Source organism: Giraffa tippelskirchi, chromosome 5 (assembly GCF_054371585.1).
Source record: "Giraffa tippelskirchi isolate mGirTip1 chromosome 5, T2T-mGirTip1v1.2.pri, whole genome shotgun sequence".
Taxonomy (NCBI): domain Eukaryota; kingdom Metazoa; phylum Chordata; class Mammalia; order Artiodactyla; family Giraffidae; genus Giraffa; species Giraffa tippelskirchi.
The window spans coordinates 77,370,934-77,387,127 of record NC_137279.1 but is presented as its reverse complement, the minus strand read 5'-3'; the positions used below and the strand labels follow the sequence as shown (position 1 = coordinate 77,387,127).

The 16,194-nt window shown below is 46.6% G+C and overlaps 1 protein-coding gene across 6 annotated transcripts in view; it reads left to right on the top strand.

The window, feature by feature from the left end:
* The first annotated feature begins 7,260 nt into the window (after window positions 1-7,260).
* ADORA1 (adenosine A1 receptor) overlaps window positions 7,261-16,194 on the top strand; it is a 45,341-nt gene continuing 36,407 nt past the window's right edge. Inside the window, exons 1-2 of one of the 6 annotated variants that reach the window (XM_081495048.1) lie at window positions 7,261-7,428; window positions 8,299-8,696. In XM_081495048.1, the coding sequence (XP_081351174.1) occupies window positions 8,356-8,696 (341 nt within the window). In that variant the 5' untranslated portion in view covers window positions 7,261-7,428; window positions 8,299-8,355. Of the gene's footprint in view, window positions 7,429-7,797; window positions 7,985-8,263; window positions 8,697-16,194 lie in introns of those variants that run through there. The other 5 variants (XM_081495049.1, XM_081495051.1, XM_081495050.1 and 2 more) reach the window with 5 other exon arrangements.

Here is a 16,194-nt window from a genome sequence, read left to right as displayed (position 1 = left end):
ATGACAAAAAAGACTTAACAAGGCACAGTTAAGTGCCTGATTATACAATACCGTTGACAAAGAAACTCAGTTACTGCTGTGACATACAATGTTTTAAGATAATAACTAGAATTATGACTGATAATAGTTTATCAGAACATACCATATTTTTAGAAATTCCATATAATTTAAAAAATATCTAGATTAAAAACAGTAACCCAGGAATTCCCTGGTGGTCCACCGGTTGAGAATCTGCCTGCCCATTCAGGGGACGTGGGTTTGATCCCTTGTCCGGGAGGATTCCACATGCTGGAGGCAACTAGGCCCGTGTGCCAGATCTACTGAGCCCGTTCTTCCAGAGCCTATGCTCCACAACAAGAGGAGACACCACAACCAGAAGCCCTTGAAACGCAATTAGATAGTAACCCTCGCTCACAGCTAGAGAAAGTCTATGTGCAGCAACAAAGACTCAGTACAGCCAAAAATAAAATAAATACATTTTTTAAAAGATGAGGTTTCCCTCATTAAAAAAGCATTACTCATACAATATAACCTAAGAAGACTTATTACCCATTTGACAATACTTCCCATTAATTAACATACCAAATGAACTTAATTAGTTTAATATTGTTCTTTGGGATGTTTCAGGGCCCCTTAAAGCATCCCCAAGTAAGCTAGATGTTAAATAAACTTCATTAGAATTTTATTTGGGAAGTCTGTCAAAAAATATCAAAGAAGTTTTAAAACTCTTGGTCAAATAGGATCATAGGTCACTGTGAAAAAATACTTATTCATTTATCCAATGTGACAATAAAATATATCAGAGGCAAATACAGAGGCGAAACGCTTAAAAGGTAAAGAAACTTAAAATCTGCTATCAAAGCAGATCAACATTTTAAGAAAACTTTGTTCTCTTAACAGAGGGAAAAGCTAAATTTAAATTTCCACAGTTTATTTTTAAAATTGATTTATGCAAAGTAATTCAAAATTTAGTCAATCCTAATCATGCACAAATCTCTTCTCAGGGCTCCTTATCCATCTCTTTCTATATCCATATTAGTTTGTCCCCTATTTTCTCCATCCAGAAACAACCAGCTCTAGGACAAAATTTCTTTCCCTTAATGAAATGCAATTCCATTCCTCACATCTTCTTTATTGAAAACCTACATCCTACTTTCTTACTGCATACTGAAACTTTTATTATTTCTAGCAGCTTTGAAAGTGAAGTCGCTCAGTCGTGTCCAACTCTTTGCGACCCCATGAATTCCATCCATGGGATTTTCCAGGCAAGAATACTGGAGTGGGTTGCCATTTCCTTCTCCAGGGGATCTTCCCAACCCAGAGATTGAACCCAGGTCTCCCGCATTGTAGGTAGACGCTTTACCGTCTGAGCTACCAGGGAAGTCCTCTAGTAGCTTTAATGACATTTAAATTAGAATCCTCAACCCTTAAAAACCTTAATTTCCAGTGAAAACTAAAAAGTAAGCAATTGTGAACTGTCTACTATGTTAGCATCCTGTAGACTGGAAAGCATAAATACCGATAACAATTGCTAAAAACCTGTACTTTTTTATATCAACTATCTCAGTATGGCACCAAATATATTTATTAATAGTACTGAATACCTTTGGTTTCTCTGTGAAAGAAGGCCAATGTTTAGTAATTAAAGTTTTAGTATCTTATTTTATTTGGGAATGATAAACTTCTATCATTTAACTTAACTTAGCACAACTCTAAAATTTTAAGTTACCAAATATCTGGAGATTATTTTTAAGTAAACATTCCTGGGGGGGCTTTTCCGATGCTCAGCTGGTAAAGAACCTGCCTGCCAGTGCAGGAGATGCAAGAGTTGTGGGTTCGATCCCTGGGTCAGGAAGATCCCTTAGAGAAGGAAATGGCAAACTCCTCCAGTATTGTGCCTGGAAAATTCCATGGAAAGAGGAGCCTAGCAGGCTACAGTCATGACATGACTGAGCACACACACACATGCACAGATATTCCTAAAATATAATTACTCCTAAAGAGTTCACCCGAAAGCTCTTATCTTATTTATACTCTAATTTACTTATAAAAATTTCATCATACCAAGTTATTTCTCTTGCTGACAAATTTGCAATAGATGTTAAGATCTTATTTAACTTCTATTAAGCCTAGGTACTTATCACCAGTCACAACTGTGGATGTGACTGGTGATAGACGCAGAGTCCGATGCTGTTAAGAGCAATATTGCATAGGAACCTGGAATGTTAGGTCCATGAATCAAGGCAAACTGGAAGTGGTCAAACAGGAGATGGCAAGAGTGAACGTCGACATTCTAGGAATCAGCGAACTAAGATGGACTGGAATGGGTGAATTTAACTCAGATGACCATTATATCTACTACTGTGGGCAAGAATCCCTTAGAAGAAATGGAGTAGCCATCATGGTCAACAAAAGAGTTCGAAATGCAGTACTTGGATGCAATCTCAAAAACGACAGAATGATCTCTGTTCATTTCCAAGGCAAACCATTCAATATCACGGTAATCCAAGTCTATGCCCCAACCAGTAACGCTGAAGAAGCTGAAGTTGAACGGTTCTATGAAGACCTACAAGACCTCCTAGAACTAACATTCAAAAAAGATGTCCTTTTCATTATAGGGGACTGGAATGCAAAAGTAGGAAGTCAAGAAACACCTGGCGTAACAGGCAAGTTTGGCCTTGGAGTACAGAATGAAGCAGGGCAAAGGCTAATAGAGTTTTGCCACGAGAACGCACTGGCAATAGCAAACACTCTATTCCAACAACACAAGAGAAGACTCTACACGTGGACATCACCAGATGGTCAACACCGAAATCAGATTGATTATATTCTTTGCAGCCAAAGATGGAGAAGCTCTATACAGTCAGCAAAAACAAGACCAGGAGCAGACTGTGGCTCAGATCATGAATTGTTTATTGCCAAATTCAGACTTAAATTGAAGAAAGTAGGGAAAATCACTAGACCATTCAGGTATGACCTATATCAAATCCCTTATGAGTATACAGTGGAAGTGACAAATAGATTTAAGGGACTAGACCTGATAGACAGAGTGCCTGACGAACTATGGACAGAGGTTCGTGACATTGTACAGGAGACAGGGATCAAGAAAATCTCCATGGAAAAGAAATGCAAGAAAGCAAAATGGCTGTCTGAGGAGGCCTTACAGATAGCTGGGAAGAGAAGAGAAGCAAAAAGCAAAGGAGAAAAGGAAAGATATTCCCATCTCAATGCAGGGTTCCAAAGAATAGCAAGGAGAGATAAGAAAGCCTTCCTCAGTGATCAGTGCAAAGAAATAGAGGAAAACAACAGATTGGGAAAGACTAGAGATCTCTTCAAGAAAATTAGAGATACCAAAGGAACATTTCATGCAAAGATAAGCTCGATAAAGGACAGAAATGGTATGGACCTAACAGAAGCAGAAGATATTAAGAAGAGATGGCAAGAATACACAGAAGAACTGTACAAAAAAGATCTTCACGACCCAGATAATCACGATGGTGTGATCACTCACCTAGAGCCAGACATCCTGGAATGTGAAGTCAAGTGGGCCTTGAAAAGCATCACTACGAACAAAGCTAGTGGAGGTGATGGAATTCCAGTTGAGCTATTTCAAATCCTCAAAGGTGATGCTGTGAAAGTGCTGCACTCAATATGCCAGCTAATTTGGAAAACTCATCAGTGGCCACAGGACTGGAAAAGGTCAGTTTTCATTCCAATCCCAAAGAAAGGCAATGCCAAAGAATGCTCAAACTACCGCACAATTGCACTCATCTCACATGCTAGTAAAGTAATGCTCAAAATTCTCCAAGCCAGGCTTCAGCAATACGTGAACCGTGAACTTCCAGATGTTCAAGCTGGTTTTCGAAAAGGCAGAGGAACCAGAGATCAAATTGCCAATATCTGCTGGATCATCGAAAAAGCAAGAGAGTTCCAGAAAAACATCTATTTCTGCTTTATTGACTATGCCAAAGCCTTTGACTGTGTGGAGCACAATAAACTGTGGAAAATTCTGAAAGAGATGGGAATACCAGACCATCTGACCTGCCTCTTGAGAAACCTGTATGCAGGTCAGGAAGCAACAGTTTGAACTGGACATGGAACAACAGACTGGTTCCAAATAGGAAAAGGAGTACGTCAAGGCTGTATATTGTCACCCTGCTTATTTAACTTATATGCAGAGTACATCATGAGAAACGCTGGGCTGGAAGAAACACAAGCTGGAATCAAGATTGCCGGGAGAAATATCAATAACCTCAGATATGAGGATGACACCACCCTTATGGCAGAGAGTGAAGAAGAACTAAAGAGCCTCTTGATGAAGGTGAAGGAGGAGAGTGAAAAAGTTGGCTTAAAGCTCAACATTCAGAAAACTAAGATCATGGCATCTTGTCCCATCACTCCGTGGGAAATAGATGGGGAAACAGTGGAAACAGTGTCAGACTTTATTTTTTTGGGCTCCAGAATCACTGCTGATGGTGACTGCAGCCATGAAATTAAGAGACCCTTACTCCTTGGAAGGAAGGTTATGGCCAACCTAGATAGCATATTTAAAAGCAGAGACATTACTTTGCCAACAAAAGTCCGTCTAGTCAAGGCTATGGTTTTTCCAGTGGTCATGTATGGATGTGAGAGTTGGACGGTGAAGAAAGCTGAGCACCGCAGAATTGATGCTTTTGAACTGTGGTGTTGGAGAAGACTCGTGAGAGTCCCTTGGACTGCAAGGAGATCCAATCAATCCATCCTAAAAGAGATCAATCCTGGGTGTTCATTGGAAGGTCTGATGTTGAAGCTGAAACTCCAATACTTTGGCCACCTCATGTGAAGGGTTGACTCATTGGAAAAGACCCTAATGTTGGGTAGGATTGGGGGTGGGAGGAGAAGGGGACGACAGAGGATGAGATGGTTGGATGGCATCACCGACTCTATGGACATGGGTTTGGGTAGACTCCGGGAGTTGGTGACGGACAGGGAGGCCTGGTGTGCTGCAATTCATGGGGTCGCAAAGAGTCGGACACGACTGAGCGACTGAACTGGACTGACAATAAGTATTACACTAAAATATTGATGTCTCTAAAGACATGTCCATATTAATTAAATCAACAAGCTTTATTGTTCATTCCCTCAGTTGTGTCCAACTCTTTGCAACCCTATGGACTGCAGCATGCTTGGCCTTCCTGTCCCTTACCATCTCTCAGAATTTCCCCAAGTTCATGTTCATCGAGTCAGCGATGCCATCCAACCATCTCATCCTCTGTTGTCTCCTTCTCCTCCTACCTTCAATCTTTCCCAGAATCAGGATCTTTTCCAATGAGTTGGCTCTTCACATCAGGTGGCCAAAATATTGGAGCTTCTGCTTCAGTATCAGTCCTTCTAATAACTATTCAGGGTTTATTTCCTTTAGGATTGACTGGTTTGATCTCCTTGCTGTCCAAGGGACTCTCAAGAGTTTTCTCCAATACCTCAGTTCAAAAGCATCAATTCTTTGGCACTCAGCCTTTTTTATTGTCCAGCTCTCACATCTGTACATGACTACTGGGAAAACCATAGCTTTGACTAGACAGACTTTTGTCAGCAAAGTCATGTCTCTGCTTTTTAATATTCTGCCTAGGTTGGTCACAGCTTTTCTTCCAAGGAGCAAGCATCTTTTAATTTTATGGCTGAAGCCATCATCTGCAGTGATTTTGGATGGTATTAATTTAATACTAGGTAACTCAGCTGATAAAAAAATCTGCCTACAATGCAGGAGACCCCGGTTGGATTCCTGGGTCTGGAAGGTTCCCTGGAGAAGGGATAGGCTATCCACTCCAGTATTCTTGGACTTCCCTGGTGGCTCGAAACTTTAATACCAGGTATTAATTTATTACTAAAAATTTCCCAGTTCATGTGAATACAAAATTCATTCTGGCTAGTTTCTTATTCTGAGAAATCTATGTAACCTCTTAATTTTCTTTAAGCTAATTAAGTAGAGCTAATATCATTCAAAGTTAGATGATATTAACAGACATATAGACAGATACAACCAGAGATCTCATAGCTTCATTTTAACACTTAGCCATGAATCAAGTATTACAATATAAAACTCATTAGAATGCCTTGTTCTTGATCTCTGCCCCAAACTCTTGTGTTGAAAGTCAGTGAATGCAGTGGCTAGTGACCTAACCCTCATACAGGCAGATGGCAAATGACAGTTTTAGTTGGCACCCACCTCGCAACAGAACCCCTCTCTTGACATCCTGAGACCAAACAAGAGTGCAGTGACCTCAGGGACTGGGGTGTGGCCAGGTGGCATTGGGCTCCCCCCACTTGACTCTTTGCCCTTGCAGAGCTCTTTTCCAATATCCATGAGCAAGGACTTCTCAGGTCAGGATCTTTGTAAGGCACATGGTCTGAGTGAGCATCTTCCTTGGGGTGGTCCTGAGGCAGTACCAGTGGCCCACCTAAACTGAAACTGTGGCAGGAAATCGCCAAGAGAGGGGTCAGGAGGGGGGACAGTAGAGAGAGCACTGTGTGGGGAGTCAGAAGCCTGGCTTCTTACTCCGGTTCTGTTAGGACTTGCTATGGTAACTTATGAAAGTCTCTTTCTTCCCTGGGCTGGCTTCTTTATCAGTAACACGTGGACATTGGACTGGATACCTGTAGTTTACGTACTGTGCTATGACAAGGGAGATAGAGAAAAGAAAGGGGGCACACGAGGAGGTGGCACTGACGGAAATGACCTTGTGAAGCCAGTAATTCACTGGTCACTTCTCTGAGTCTCAGAGCCCTCATCTGAAAAATGGCAATTGCTAATAGATTAAAAGGTATTCTGAAAGATAGAGGTAAAGTGTTGGATAGAGCCTTCAAAGCAACGTGTGCTGGAAGAACATTAGCGCCTAAGAAAATGCAGGGGCTGGTGTCATGGAAAAGGAGGGTTTCAGGGCTGAGGGGTAGGCGAGTGTCCCAGGGCTTCCAACTGACTGTTGAGGGAAATGGAGAAGGGGCGTCCTAGAGACTCGCAGGTGCGATTCCCTGCTGTGACGGGTGGCGGGGGAGAGGGGACCGCTGACACCCCACATTTGGGAAGAGGGGGCTGCACCTCTCTCCACTCTTGAAACTGGATTCGCACATCAGACTCTACGGAAAGCTCACATCTCCCAGCTTCTCTCACCCAGAATCATGGCCTTTGTTTAGAGGAGGGGATGAGGGAGGAGACAGAGGCCCAAGGAGGGAGGGGCCGGGGCCGCCCCCGCCGGCCCTGGCTGTGCGGAGCAGGGCAACCTCGCTCCCGCGCCGGGGCGACGGAAGTGCAGGGCGCCCGAGTTGAGTCTCAGCCAGTTACTCTCCCTGTGGATTCTTCAAGCATCCCTGGAGCGAGCTACTGCGAACGGCGTGGAGGAGAAGGGCGCTTGGACAGAACCATTCAGGTGGCTCGGAGCTCTGCCAGCTTTGGTAAGTCTGTACCTCGTTCGCCTGCCAGTCATCCCCAGTGGCGATGGAGGAAAGGGCTGACAGGGACTGCTAGACTCACCTCCACCCCCCCACCCCCCCCACCCCCGAGACCGGGTGTTTACGAGGGTCCCTGGCAGAGCCAGACCGTGACTGGGGACTGCTAGAAAGCAGGAACCAGCCGTGTCTCAGGTGGGTGGGCGTATGGCATGCATGCGCGGCAAGGTGGGAGACGGGGATCCCCGCACCCTGGCAGCTGCTGGGCTCAGTCCTCCAGACCCGCGTCTGCCAGACCAGTCCCAGGTGAGAAACTGGGGCGCTACCTCTTTAAAAGCGTCCAGTCTGAGCCTCTGCTGCACCATGTGATTGCTTGAAAGGCAGGGCTGGGAGCCTGGAGGATGGTGAACCGCTGCGCGGAGCCCAGAGCCTAGCCCTGTCTGGCGCAGCCTCTAGCCTCGGGCGGCACCAGGTGCCCAGAACTTTGGGCACCGCCTCTGGGACTCCCTGGTCACCAGCAGACAGGATGGTGAGCTCCCTGCGTCCTGTTCTATGAGCATGGGTAGGTAGAGCCAGGCATCGGGAGCCCTGTGGGTTGTGTGTGTGCTGGGAACTGCCTCACACCTGATAAAAAAAAGCCAGTGGAGGAGTGAGTGCTGCTATTTTAAGTTGTTGAATGGATCCTCTGGGGTTGACATGGGGAGGGGACAGAGATTAGGCAGAGAAAGGGTTAGTGTACCCAGTCAGCTTGGGTAGGCACTAGATGTGCCAAGTGGGGCACATCTCCAAAGGGCAACTGGAGTTCCAGAGCTGCCTGGTTCCCCTCCCCCCGATCCTCCAGGCAGGCCTTCCCACCCTAGGCTTCCCTGACCACAGGTGCTTGCCTCCTGCCCCTTGGCGCCTGTCTGCTGATGTGCCCAGCCTGTGCCCACCATGCCGCCCTCCATCTCGGCCTTCCAGGCCGCATATATTGGCATCGAGGTGCTCATCGCCCTGGTCTCTGTGCCTGGGAACGTGCTGGTGATCTGGGCGGTGAAGGTGAATCAGGCCTTGCGGGATGCCACCTTCTGCTTCATCGTGTCACTGGCAGTGGCTGATGTGGCAGTGGGCGCGCTGGTCATCCCGCTCGCCATCCTCATCAACATTGGGCCGCGGACCTACTTCCACACCTGCCTCAAGGTCGCCTGCCCTGTCCTCATCCTCACTCAGAGCTCCATCCTGGCCCTGCTGGCAATTGCTGTTGACCGCTACCTCCGTGTCAAGATCCCACTCAGGTGAGTCTAGAGCAGCTGCAGGTACCCCATGCTGGGAGGCTTGAGGGCCATCTGAAGAGGATAAAAGGTAGAGCATAAAACCCCATGTGAGCAGGACTTTCCTTGGGCCGTTATGCCCCAGCCCTTACTCTGCAGCACCAAGCTGAACTGAAGTTGAAGCAGGAAGGGGCTGGGTGGTTGGAAGAATGTGAACCTAGAACTGCTCGGGACCCCAGAAGCTGCTGCTGCTCTCCTGATCCAGCCAGGGCACCTGAGGCTGCCTGTCCAGCCTGCGGAGGCGGTGGTGGGGAGGGACTGGGTGGGAGCGAGCTGAGCTCCACCAGTTTGAGGCAAATAGAAAGAGCAGAGCAGGTTGCTAGGGTGGGCTGAGGGTGACGCACTGCAGACAGGGGTGCTGTTTCTCTAGCCAGACCTGGGAAGTCTTCCTAAAGATACTCTATAGCTCTCCTGTTCTCCAGATACCCCTGCGCTAGCCAGCTCTGAGCTCCAGGGCTGTCCTGTTGAACCCAAGCAGTCTGATTACCTCTGCCCAACTCCCACTTACGGAATCTCTGTTGCAGGCAGGAGGAGACAGGCTCTTAATGATTCCCTTCTGTTGTGAAACTGGTGTTTCTCCAGTCACAGCAGAGGTCCTTATGCTGTGTCCAGGCAGCAGCAGAGTGGGTGGCCTAATAACAGCAGTCCTCTCATGCAGGTGTCAAGCCCACACTGGGGTTCCTTCCCTGGGCCTGCCAGGCCATAGTCTCATCACCAGGCAGTGCCTGGGCCACCAAGTGCCAGCAAATGCCTGGGCACACTGCCAGGGCTGCCTTGCTGGGACATTCTTGTGAGGCACGCTTGCCTCCTCTTTAACTCTTCTCACTGGTAGATTCCGTCTCTACTGTGAAGTTCTAGCCATCTTTGTCACCTGCCATCCCTGGAGTAGCTTCCATACCTGGGACATGGGGCCCCTGGCCTCACTTGATAATTTGCCCAAGCAAGCCTGCTGCTGCTGCTGCTGCTGCTGCTAAGTCGCTTCCGTTGTACCCGACTCTTGTGCGATCCCATAGATGGCAGCCAACCAGGCTCCTCCATCCCTAGGATTCTCCAGGCAAGACTACTGGAGTGGGTTGCCATTTCCTTCTCCCAAGCAAGCCTAGGCACCCACATTTGACCTGTTTGTACATTTAATTTTTCAAAGCTTCTTTAATGCACCATTTTTCCCCCTCTTTTCAACATGATTCTGTAAGGGAGGTGAAGTGGAACCTGGTCAAGGGGAAACAGATCCAGAGAATCTCCTGAGGTTGGCTGGGAACACAGCCTTAATCCCACAGCTTCCCTTCCTTTCTGATTCCCCCATGTCCTAGCCCCTCCATGCCGGTCTCTCTGCCCTGTTTACCTCCCTCACAACATCCAAGTTTCCCAGGGAAGGTGAAGACTGCTGCTCAAGGGAGAAGGGAAGGCAGCCCAGAAATCCTGTGAGCTGAGGGGCCTTCATGCTGTTATTAGCATGAACAGGTCACGGCTGGCCTGTGCTGATGAACTTGGTTTCAGTCTGTCAGAGTGGGCTGGGCCTCTGAGCCTGGCCATTACAACAAAGTGTTGCCATAATCGGAAAGTCATGCAGATTTGTGAATATAGGAAAGCTGCTTAAGAAATGTGGTCTACTGAGTGGGTGCCAAGGTGAGACAAAGGCCTGGCCATGATGTAACAGTTATCACAGATTCACAGAATGTGTCCGACTTGTCCTGTGGGGGTGCGGAATGGCTGTGCTGACAGGAACTGCAGGCTCATTCCTGCAGAAGGCAGCTTCTGTCGCTCCTTGCTTCAGCCTTGAGGCAGTGGGGTGGGTGGGTGGGGTGGTCTTTAGGAGCTATCATTGGAGGGCCAAAGCAGAGGTCTGTGTAGAGGCTAAGACTGCAGGCCTGGGTTCAAATCCTTGCTATGAATTCCTAGCTTTATGACTTTAAGAAAGTCACTTATTCACCTCCTTCATTTTTAATTTCCATGTCAATAAAAGGAGACATTAATAATAGTACCTTCCTTCTAGGGTGCTTGGAAGAATATAATAAATTCCTACCTATAAAGCAATTAGTACTGTATTATACACTTGGCATTATGTGCAGTCCTTAAGTGGTAGGTTTATTTTGTTGCTTTATTATCATTATTAACATATGGGTCTGAATAGGCAAGCCCTGTACTCCCACCCACCACACACTCATGCTCTTATATAATAACACATATGCCCATACACACATGTGCACACACACATGGGCACACACAACACACCACATTCCCCGGGAGGTGTCAAACTACTACGAAATTATATTTATACATGTTTCTTCTCCCTTGCTAGATTGTCACGCCTCAAGGGCGGCAACCTAGCAGTGACCACATTTTGTTAATTTTTACAGATTCTCTAAAATGCCTAGCATAGTGTCTGGCACATAGCAAATGTCTACTCAATAAAAGTCGATTGAATTGGATGAGTGTTCAGAGTCACATGGTGAAGCCTCAGGCAGGCCTTCCAGGGGTCTGACCTCTAACCATCCTGCTGTGGCCTGTCTTCCCGGCTTTCCACCTCAGGGTCAGGACCACAGCTGCGCATATCAGCTCAGGCAGCCACTTCAGAGCCACATATGGATAGTGCCTGCGAGAAAGACTGCCGGGCCTGGCTGCCAAAGCTGGGATCCCAGAGGCTGGGCTGAGGTGACAGACCTCTCCAGGTCCTTGCTGGTCACTGCCCAGGTCCCTCCTGCAGGAGGAACAGCATGCGCAGTTCTACTCTGGGCAGCTGGAATCAGCAGGCTACTGAGCTGGGAGAACACCTTTCAACCAGAGGCCCCCAGGTGCCTGATTCCTTGCCCTGACAAGCCATTCTAAGGCGGATGGGGCCCTGGGAGCCAGGAAGTAATATTGCCCAAACATTGGTGAAGCATGTATGGGGCATTCAGTGACAGGAGTTAGCTGGACCCCTCACTAAGCAAGGCATGATTGTACCGGTCAACCACAACTTTATTTCCTTCCATTTGGAAGTAACAGCAATTTAAAAAACTTTAAATTGTTGATTCGTCAATAACCTGTGGTTATTTACATGTACTTCACAGATTATGTGCGTAGCACCTCCCCATGCTTGGCAATGGATACCCTATCTCCCTCATCTCCTGCTTCTAGGGAGCCTCTGGGTTTTCTTGGTGGCACTGTGTCATCTTGATACCTACACCAGGGGCTTGTTATGGTGAGGAGTGCCACTCCCTGACCACCAAAGCCCCCTCTGTGGAAAGGGGATCTGAGCATGGTCTGTCTGTCCATCAGATGGGTTGGTGTGGGGGGAAGGGGTGATGGGTATTTGGGAGTAAGAAATACATGAGTTTGAACCTTGCTCTGTTACAAACTAGCTGTGCAACCTTGAATAAGCTATCTGATCTCTCTGAGCCTCCTCTTTGCCACCCCGCCCCCTGCTACCGGCATTCTGGATTTGAGGTCTCTGAGGTTCCTTTCAGCTCTATGGTTCTTTCTCATCATGACTCCTGCCAATACTGTGTTGAAATCCTAGGAAGATTGTGTTGTGTTTTTTAGCTCATAGTGGTTACGAGCTAGACACAATGCTATATTTTTATGTGTGTGTGTGTGTGTGTGTGTGTGCGCGCGCTCAATCGCTCAGTCATGTCCAACTCCTTGCAGCCCCATGGACTGTAGTCCATGGGATTTTTCAGGCAAGGATATTGGAGCAGGTTGCCATTTTCCCCTCCAGGGGATCTTCCCAACCCAAGGATTGAACCTGCATCTCCTACATTGGCAGGCAGATTCTTTAACATTGGCCCCCTGTGAAGTAGTTGTATGTTTTTATTAAATGAGATAAAGCATAATGCTCATAGTTTCCTGCTGGTAGAGATTATTATCCCCATTCTAGATACTTCTATAGATAAACTGAAGTCTAAAGCTCAGAACATTTCAGTAATTTGCCCAAATATCTTGTCAGGAGCAGAGAGAGGATTTGAATCCAGGTCTAGTGCATGCATGCATGCTAAGTTGCTTCAGTCGTGTCCAACTCGTTGCGACCCTATGGACTGTAGCCCACCAGGCTCCTCTGTCCATGGGATTCTCCAGGCAAGAATACTGGAGTGGGTTGCCATTTCCTCCTTTAGGGGATCTTCCTGACCCAGTGATCCAACTTTGGTCTGTTATATCTCCTTCATTAGCAGGCCAATTCTTTACCACTAGCGCGACCTGGGAAGCCCTTAACTAGTGAGCCCATGTGTGCTTTGAGTCAGCCTCAAGAAGCTGTAGGATTTATGGAGGAGTTGCCTCAAGGCTGTCAGTGGGGGTGATTTTTCTCCACTTATTTTTGCCACGGACTCTGCACTCTGCTCCAGCCCATGCTTGACGCCTCTCTCTCCCTCCTCACCTTCTCTCCAGTGGGCAGTTGAGCCCCTGGCAGCCCTGCCTCTGTCCACAGCTGGAGGCCTGCCCAACTGGGCTGCTGACCAGGGAGTACAGCAGAGTGTGGAGGAGGCCAGACTACTGGGCCAGAGCTCTGACAGGGAAAGAAATTTGGTAGATTAAGGTACATTTGCTCTTAGGCATCAATTTAGGCAACCCCAACTCTCCAGCTACACTGGGCTTTTCTGGGCCCTGTTCTTGTACCAGCAGGTGCTCATCTGTGACCTCAGGGTCCCAGAATAATTGCTCTTCAGTGGTTGCATCTGCTTTTAGTAGACATAGGTCACCTCTAGCTCCTCTGTGTAAGGATGGATTAGTCATTGGTTTAGAGTGTCTGAGACAGAAGAGGAGTGATAGCAAGCCCTGAAGCCCAACTCCCTCACATTTGGAAAAGAGGAAACAGAAGCACAGAATTCCAGCCTTTTCAAGGTCACTCAGCCACAGGCTCTTTTCTCCTCCTAGTTCTGACTGTTGCTTCCCAGCCTCTGATGTAAAAGGCAATCATCCTCAAGGAATAGAACAGAGAAATTCAGCCTCTACAGCTTGTCAGCAAATTAATGGTGGGTCTAGAGGGGAAAAGTGATGGAGAGATGTCAGCTTTGTGATTAAAAAAGTATTTTCTTTGTTTGAACTAGGGATAGCCTTCAGATGGGTTATGTTAAAGAGCATGCTTAGCACTCTGGATTAGAATCAGTGGTGAAAGCTTCTTCTAGCTAGCATTGGAATGGCATCTAGGAAGCCTCCAAGTGCTTTAGGAGCAAGATACCCTGGTGTAAGTGCTGCTTGGAAGCAAGAGAATGGCCAAGATACCTTCTGAAGAACCCCTCTACCCAGAGATCATGGGGTAGAGTTTTAGAGGCTGTGCCCTGACATTTTATATTTATTTCGAAGCATAAAAGCAACCCATATTTATTAGCCAGGAAGTAATATTGCCCAAACATTGGTGAAGCATGTATGGGGCATTCAGTGACAGGAGTTAGCTGGACCCCATATTTATTTTAGCAGTAAAAATTTTGAGAAATATAGAAAAGAATAAAGATGATAAAGTGTTAGTAGCTCAGTCATGTCTGACTCTTTGTGACTGTAGCCCACCAGGCTCCTCTGACAATGGAGTTCTCTGGGCAAGGACACTGGGGTGGGTAACCATTCCCTCCTCCAGGGGATCTTCCTAACCCAAGGATCAAACCTGGGTCTCCCACATTGTGGACAGATTCTTTACCATCTGAGCCACTCAGGTCTCCAAAATTACCAGTAATTCTGCCACCTGCAGATCACTACTGTTAAATTTCTAGTGTTCCAGAAAATTTTCCCACATTGATGATAGATGGATAGATAGATAATTATTTTTATGTAGTTGAGTACATCAATGATTTTTATATCCTATTTTATTCACTTAATGTTATAAGCATTTCCCCATCAATAAAAATATTTTCTAAGGATTTTTATAATGATATAATCTTGGATTAGCTTTTTACTCATCTTTTAGATCTTAGCTAAAACAGCACCTTCACAGAGAGGCCTTCTCTGACCCCCTCCTCAGCTAAACCAGTTTCATTTCCTCTGTTATTTACTCAGGTTGGATTTATTTCTCCTTCCCATCTCTCCTGGCCCAGGTAGTTCTTTCTGGACTTAGTAAGCACCAAAAGGGCAGGAGCACATCTGCTCACATACTGATGTCTATCCCATGCCTGGCAGGGAATAGACATGCTGTAAACATTTTTTAATAAATGATTATCACATTTTATGGATTCATTCTTATAATTTTGACTATTTAGATTATTACTGATTTTTAAATTTTTACAAATGACACTGCAGTGATATCCACAGTTCACATTGTCTGTAGGATTAGGGCCAAGCCTAGAACTCTGGATTGTGCCTCCTAGTAAATGGCACAGCTTCTATCTGTAAGAGTTTTTACAAGTTTAAATATTCCCCAACTCCGTTTCCTCCTACTCTCCCTGCTCCTCCTGCCCAGTTTCATGAAAACTGCAAATCTCCATATCTGCATCTGGCATTTCTCTGCTCATTTACCCTTCTGGGCTAAGTAGGGCAGGAATGACTGGGCCCCAAGTCTAGTCCACACTGCCTAGTTCTCTATTCCCTGAGGCCTGAGCATCCTGTTTCTTTGTGTCTTGGTGAGGAGAGCAACCCCTAGAGTAGAGGGGCTTGGAGTATGGTATTTCCTGGTTGGCCTCATTCAGCAGGGTGGGCATGGGGCAGAGAGGAAGAAGGATACCTGACTCCATGAACTGCATGAATCACCTCTTCAGCCTCAGTCTCTTAACTCAAGCCCAGAGGAGGCTACCAGCTGCTGCAGAAGAAAGAAAAGGCTAGCAGCTAAAGGTGAGGTGGGATACAAAAGAAAGACAGGTAGGTGGGCCTTGGTATTCATATCTCCTTGGAAATACTGGCTTGGGGGTGGGCAGAGAGAGTGGGGAAACTGGCAATGGGCTTCCCTGACCCCTTCCCCCAAAAATGGAGATCAGACATCTTATCTTGCAATGTTCCTCACCTTGGAATTTTTTTCTTTAGCAGCATCGCAGGGAGCTGTTCAGTTAGGGAGCTGGTTATATCCATTTATCTATTTCATAAACATACTTTTTCACACTGACCATTTATTGGGTACTTTGTGGGACCTGGGGATACAGAGATGGGTGGCTTGGTTTGGTCTCTATCTCTGTCTGGGGGTGCTTAGACACTGCTGAAGTCGTGGATTCCTATATACCAAGGTGGCCAAGTGGAAAACCCCAACTTGTCTATGGTGGGAGTAGGGGTAGCTGGAATCCAACCCCTGACCCCTTGCAGAGCTTGGGCTGGGTGTCTGGGCCTGACTCCACATCCACTCTCTGCTGCCCTGGCCATGGTAGAGACGGCCTTTGGAACTATCTTCCTACCGCCTGCTTTCATAACTCTGTTCTTTGGGAGAGGAGGGTAACTAACCCTAATTTGTCTCCACACAGGGCCCTAATTTAGAGATATCTGTTCATTCATTCATAGGAGGCATCCTATGTGCCAGGCATTGTTATGGACACTTGGAATATATTCATTAATAGGACAAAGATTTTCATGGAGCTTG